General features: G+C 58.9%; 1 protein-coding gene across 1 annotated transcript in view; it reads left to right on the forward strand.

Moving 5' to 3' along the window:
• SH3GLB2 (SH3-domain GRB2-like endophilin B2) overlaps positions 1–6,182 on the forward strand; it is a gene marked incomplete at its 5' end in the record, with an annotated part of 17,239 nt that extends 11,057 nt beyond the window's left edge. Inside the window, 4 exons of the mRNA XM_010153464.1 lie at positions 2,526–2,615; positions 3,122–3,222; positions 4,608–4,872; positions 5,815–6,182. Of these exons, the coding sequence (XP_010151766.1) occupies positions 2,526–2,615; positions 3,122–3,222; positions 4,608–4,872; positions 5,815–5,922 (564 nt within the window). The remainder of the gene's footprint in view (positions 1–2,525; positions 2,616–3,121; positions 3,223–4,607; positions 4,873–5,814) is intronic.
• Positions 6,183–6,384: the final 202 nt, after the last annotated feature.

A 6,384-nucleotide genomic window follows, 5' to 3' on the forward strand; every position in this document is an offset into this window, starting at 1 on the left:
GTTCGTGAGGAGACAGCGCTGGGAGCCCGGCACCGGTGTCGCGGGAGCAGAGGTGACATGCTGTCAGGTGGTTCAGCTCTGCTCCTGCGGCAAAGGCCCTGCCTGTTCCAACCTTGCATGTGCCGTGCGCTAGCCTCTAGTAGCCCCTTGCCTGCCTGTCCTGGGGTGTGAGCAGAGCCCAGGCAAGGGCAGAGGGTTTCCCCATGAACGGCTCTGACAGGAGGGCAGGGTGGGAGGTTTGGAGCCTCTCCTGGAATCGACTCTCTCTGGGTGAGCTGGACTTACCCTTCTGGGTGGATCCGTGGAGGCCAAGTCCTAGACCTTGTTTATTTTCTGGGTGGAGTGTGACTTGTCCGTGAAGATGGGTGGACGGCTGCTAGTGGACTAGAGACCGGGGTGAGCTCTGTGTGGAGCTCCAGCATGGTACGGAGCTTCCAGAGACACCTCGGGGATCCCACTGCCTCTCATACCTCCAACACCCCCGGCAGACGTTAGCCTGAACCGCGAGTTGGTAGAACGGCACGCTCCTGCATGCTGTGCATGACAGCAACCCTTCACTGCCCCGCTCCGAATGCGTCGCTGGAGCGGACTGGCTGCTTTTGAACCAGCTCATCCTGCACTGTGAATCCCTCAGACAAGCTGACTGCAGTCAGCTGCCAGCATGCAAGGCTCTGCTCCTCTCGCTTTGGTCTATCCTGGTTGGACAGATCAAGGTATGTCACTAAACTTCGATGTTCTCCACCTCTTGGAGAAGCACAAGACTGGAAATGACCTTCCGGGTCATTCTGGTCCTGGCTTTATGGGAAATGACATCCTGCAGCTGCTCCGAGCTAGCAGGGAGAGGGAACGGGTCACATCCCAGGCAGTGCCAAGCGGAGCTGGCTCTGCCTGTCACAAGTTTCAGATAGCTCTGCTGCCGTCGAGGTCTCGGCTCACTGGAGCAGGAGTCTCTTGGTGCCCGGCAAGGCATTGCGCTGGCGTGTGCTGCTGCGTGCCTCCTTCGCCTTTAAATAATCCCTTTCATACAGAGGAGGCAAGAAAATAGATGTAGCTTAAAATAGACAAATCTGATTAAAAGACAGTCAAAGCATTCCTTTGTTCTGGCCTGGCAGGACTGGTAACGCCTCTGCCAGAGCAGAGAGGAAGGGCCGCTGCAGCTCCTCTGGCTTGCCCTGCTGAGAAGGTTGGGTCTCCCCGGGGGCGACCCCGCTCCCAGACACCAGCGACGCGGCCTCTGCTCTGCATCAGCCTGTCTGGATTAGCTCTCCAGGGTCAATGCCAGACGAGTCGCTGTGCCAGAACGGTCAGGGCGCTCCCAAAGCAGCAGAAGGAGCTCAGTCACAGAACTGGCGCCGTGCAGGAACCGCTGCACCGAGGCAGCAGCCCCCTCCTGCTGCTGCACCCCCCTGGAGAAGGGCAAAAGGACGCACAGCCTGCTCCCTCCTTCCAGCAAGCGGTAGCTGAGTGGGCACCACTGCCGTGCTACGGCCCCGGCACATCCCAAGAGGCACCTGCCATGTCCCGCGCCGTGTTGGAGAGAACACGCGTCCCTGCTTGTCACCCTTTATCCCTGGCAGGAGGGAGCCGGGGCTCCGGCACTTGTGGAGCTCTTCTCTTTGCAAGGAGCCACCTGGGTGTTCTGGGGCTGCAGAGCTGCCCCGGTGTGAGCACGCTGTTGGCTGCTGGGGGGGGAGATGTTCTGTTGGTAAACTGGGTCTCCAGTATCAGTCTGGCTTTGCGTTCCCCATCTGCTGCGTGGCTGCCTTCCGTGACCCGCTGTTTTAATTCCTCCTGGCTCAAAACTAGCCTCAAAGGAGAGCCGTGGGTCGAAGTTTGGTTGGGATGTTCATCTCCGTTGTGGAGATGTCACCGAGTAACAGCAATGTGGCAAATTCTCCCTAGCCGCAGCCTTTGTTCTGCAAAGGATACAGGCAGAATCTGCACCTCTGGAGAGAGACGGCTGGGGGTTGTGACATTCCTGTGCCCGTGGGCTCAGAGAGGGGGTTCCCAGCCCGGCACGGCTGTGTCCGGCAGCAGCCTTGGGCATGCTGACCGTGGAACCCTCCCGTTCCCAGTGTTGCAGGGGGCAGATGCCGATGAGCAGCGTCGGCTGCCCAGCCCCGTCCCACAACAGGCAGCAAAGGGACAGGCGCTGGCACGGGACTGGCTTCCCACACACCTCGGGATTAACAACGCCTCTCCATCTTCATGTTCTGGTCCTGGGGGAGTAGGAGCTTCCTAGTTTGATGCATGAGCCTTGAGCTGCCATTCCGTGGCAGCTGCAGTGATCCAGTGTAGGAACACGAACACAGAGCCGGAGGCCTCCGGGATCCTCCTGCGGGGTGTCCGTGCCTGATGCTCGGTGTCACAGGTGCACGTGGATCCCGCTGAGCCGACAGCTCGCTCGTCTCAGTGCCAGGAGGGGGTTGGCGGAGGAGGAGGTGGGTGTTTTCCCCCTCCATGGGAAGAGGAAGAACAGGGGTCCCTGCCTCGTGCTGCCTCGAACGCCCTGTCCTGTCTCGCAGGCGGAACACGAGCTGAGGCTCACACAGACGGAGTTTGATCGCCAGGCAGAGGTGACGCGTCTGCTGCTGGAGGGGATCAGCAGCACACACGTGAGTCTTCCGAGGTAACTGGGGGGGACGGGGACCACGGACACTCCCGGCTCCTTGCTAAATGAATGCCAAGAGGACAATGGAGCCCTGCACTGGGAGCGGAGGTAGAAGAGGTTTAAGTTTGGAGGCTACAGCAAGCTCCTCATAAAACCTGGAATGTTCCAACTAAAAACATAACAAAGCACGTGCAGGTGGTGCTGCTGTGCCACCTCCAGTTCTGCAGTCCTCTCCTCCCGAGCCAGAAACCCCTTGTTCTTCCCTCAGCAGAGCTGTGGACTAGCCAAAGGGCATGGCCAAAGTGCCAGCATCAGCCTCCTCTCCGAGATCACCCTTGGGCCTATGCAACATTCCCAAACTTAACAAAGTAGCGTATTCCAGCCGACCAAGTGACTCTTAAATACCAGCCTGCACAATCCGCTTCCCGTGGGGGCAGGTAGGGGCTGCAGGAGGGCTCCTGCGCCCGGCACCCAAACCCACAGACCAGCTTAAAGTCCTTCTCCCTCCAGGTGAATCATCTTCGCTGTCTCCACGAGTTTGTGGAGTCCCAGACCAACTACTACTCTCAGTGCTACCAGTACATGCTGGACCTGCAGAAGCAGCTGGGCAGGTGAGTGCTTTTACATCTCTCGGGGTTACTCAAGGCCAGCCCTTGCTCGGGCCCCCTTCCCCCCTCCCATGTCGGGTAGAAGCTGCGAAGCCCCCTCCAAGCTCCGACAGAGCCGCGGAGCCGACGGGACGGTGACCCAGCCCCGCGGCCGTGGGTTTACGGTGGGCTTCGCCACCGGATTCATCTGGGGTTTTATACCTTCGTTTCCCAGCACGACGGCCACGAGGGTTCAAACATTCTTCCTCTAGTTAAATCGCACGGGGGACGCGTTCCTGCGGGCAAGGAGCGAGGCTGCGGGGGGCTGAGCTGCAGCAGTACCTGACCCTGCGCTGCTGCTTCCCGTCCCGTGGGCGCGGGCAGGGCCGCTCACCCCTCGCAACGGCGCGGCGGCCTCACCCAGGAGGGGCCGTTGTCTCCATTGTCTCCGCGTGATCGCTCACTACTCCTGTTCCATTCTTTTCCATGCTTGCAGCTCCAAAGGAGAAATGTAAGTAAGCTGTCGCACAGGGCTGGCTCCAAGAGCTCTCCGCCTCAGCCAGACGCTGGGCGGGCGTGCTAGGAAGGGCAGCAAGGGCCAGAGCCGCGCGCCCTTAGCGCAGAGGGGGTTACCTCCAGATAAACGAGACCCAGCTCCGTTACCGCCTCCGAGATCCCAGAAAGCCTGGGAGCCACCAGCTGTGGCATCCCGCTTAGCAGTGACAGCGCCTGACCCCTTCCCGAAGAATTAGGAAGGACTAGATAGGACAAGGGGTAATGGGTACAAATTGAAAACAGGGAGGTTTAGATTAGATATCAGGAAGAAATTCTTCCCGGAGAGGGTGGGGAGGCACTGGGACAGGTTGCCCAGAGAAGCTGTGGATGCCCCATCCCTGGATGTCTTCAAGGCCAGGCTGGATGAGGCTTGGAGCAACCTGGTCTAGTGGAAGGTGTCCCTGCCCATGGCAGGGGGGTTGGAACTGGATGGTCTTTAAGGTCCCTTCCAACCCCAACCATTCGATGATTCTATGATTAAGGTGTCACCCAGGCCGTGCGAGAGCAGGGCACGGCGCAGCGGACGGGGTGGAGCAGCTGCGGAGCCAGGAACAGCATCTGCCCGACCCCTGGCTGGCACCGCTCCGGTCCATACACGGCCACGGAGGTGCTGGCCCGGTACGGGGACGCGGGGATCGAAACAAGCAGACAAGTGTTACCTGTTCCGTGGTCTCCGCGCCCCAGAGCTGTGAGCGTTTCCCCCCTCTAAGTGCAGCGTAGATACGCTCCGGCTGTTAGCCGGAATGCTTGAGCATCCTCTCTGCCGTGTAACCGCTGAAGGACGGAGCTCGCTCTCGGCTCCTCACGCTGCAGCCTCGCTGAACTCTGCTTTTTTTCCCTTTCTCCTGCCTAAGATTTTCAGGCACGTTCGTAGGCAACGCGGAGTCCACCTCTCCTCCCCCAGCTGCTACCTCTCCTCCGGCTGTTGCTGCTGCCACGCTCCCCGCCGTGCCTACCATTCCAGTTGTGCCCACCATCGGCGGGGTGCCCAATACCGTGGCGGAGAGCGTCCTGAACCCCAACGAAGTCAAGCCCCCGGCCAGCGGGACGCGGAAGGCCAGAGTCCTCTACGATTACGAAGCAGCCGACAGCACTGAGCTGGCGCTCCTTGCGGATGAGGTCGGTCGCTTTCCCTTGCTCTGGGTTTTGCTGTAGCTGCCTCACAGCCCACCACGAGGGTCTTGGTGACTTTTCCTGCCCCTGAAAACCCCAGTTTATGGAACTGCTGATAGTCTTTTCCTTGGTGCCCGTATCCACTGAGCTGCTGTGAGCTTGTGCTCACAGCCATTTGAGACTATCACAGAGTCACAGACGGGTTTGGGTGGGAAGGGACCTTAAAGATCATCCAATTCCACCCCCCTGCCATGGGCAGGGACACCTTCCACTAGACCAGGTTGCTCCAAGCCTCATCCAGCCTGGCCTTGGACACTTCCAGGGATGGGGCATCCACAGCTGCTCTGGGCAACCTGTCCCAGAGCCTCACCACCCTCTGCAGGAAGAATTCCTTCCTGATGTCCCATCTCCATCTCCCTCTTTCAGTTTAAACACCTCACCCCTTGTCCTGTCACTCCCTGCCCTTGGAAAAATTCCCCCCCCAGGCACTGGAAGGTGCTGTATCACCCCAATAACTCGTGTATTCCTGTTGGAGCCCAGCTGGCTGAGACAACACCCCAGCACCCTCACTGACCCTCAAACGTAGCTGCCTTCTCCAACAGCAACGGGATAAGCTGGAGGCCTGGTCTGTTCACGCTGAGTAAAAAGGGAATTCAGCAGATTGCAAGCTCCTGTTGACGAGACTGAACTTTTGTATTCAGAAGGGCAACATCAAGCCCCCCTGGATGCAAAAATACCTAAAGTCAATTTGGAGAATGGAAAGGCGACAGGGACGGCGCTGGGCAGATTTCTGTGGATCTGTTAAAGCTGTGGATAGCTCCAGGGAAAGGGCACAGGCGGCTGCTAAATGAGCTTCCGGAGCGACTGTCCTTTCAGCGCCCATCAGGCTGAAGGTCTTGGCTCCGCGTGCCGAGTCGGATCCTGCCTAACGCTGTCTTCTCTCCCCAGATGATCACTGTGTACAGCCTGCCCGGCATGGATCCAGACTGGCTCATAGGGGAAAGAGGGAACCAGAAAGGGAAAGTTCCTGTCACTTACTTGGAACTGTTAAGTTAAACGTCTGCAGGAAGAAGAACGTACGAGCAGAACGCACCCCTCATCTCCTGGCACTTCTACTGCGGGTTCCTTCATCCGCGCCCATCGCTCTCTTCGGGGTTGACACTCCATTGCTAACACGGGAATTGTGGGAAAGAGGTGGTAGAACCGTTACGGTGAGGTTTTGGGAAAGGGCTGATGGCATCCAAGACTGAATTCGTTAACATCCCGCGCAGCCTGCTTTGAGGTTAGTCTTGATGGCACAGGATTCCTCGATTTCTGGTTTTGGGTTTGTTTTTTTTCCACCCCACCCTAGTCTTGTTGACCGCCGTGGCTTCCCCGGGGCCGGCGAGCTGTCTCCCCCCGCGGCCGCTCACGGAGTCTGAGTTACGCTTCCCTCGTGTCTGGTGTGGGTTAGTGCCCGTCTGCCCCTCCCCCCCTCTGTTCTTCAGCAGCAGCATTGAGTCCAACCACCAAGCATTC

Source organism: Eurypyga helias, unplaced genomic scaffold (genome assembly GCF_000690775.1).
Source record: "Eurypyga helias isolate BGI_N326 unplaced genomic scaffold, ASM69077v1 scaffold7256, whole genome shotgun sequence".
Classification (NCBI taxonomy): Eukaryota; Metazoa; Chordata; class Aves; order Eurypygiformes; family Eurypygidae; genus Eurypyga; species Eurypyga helias.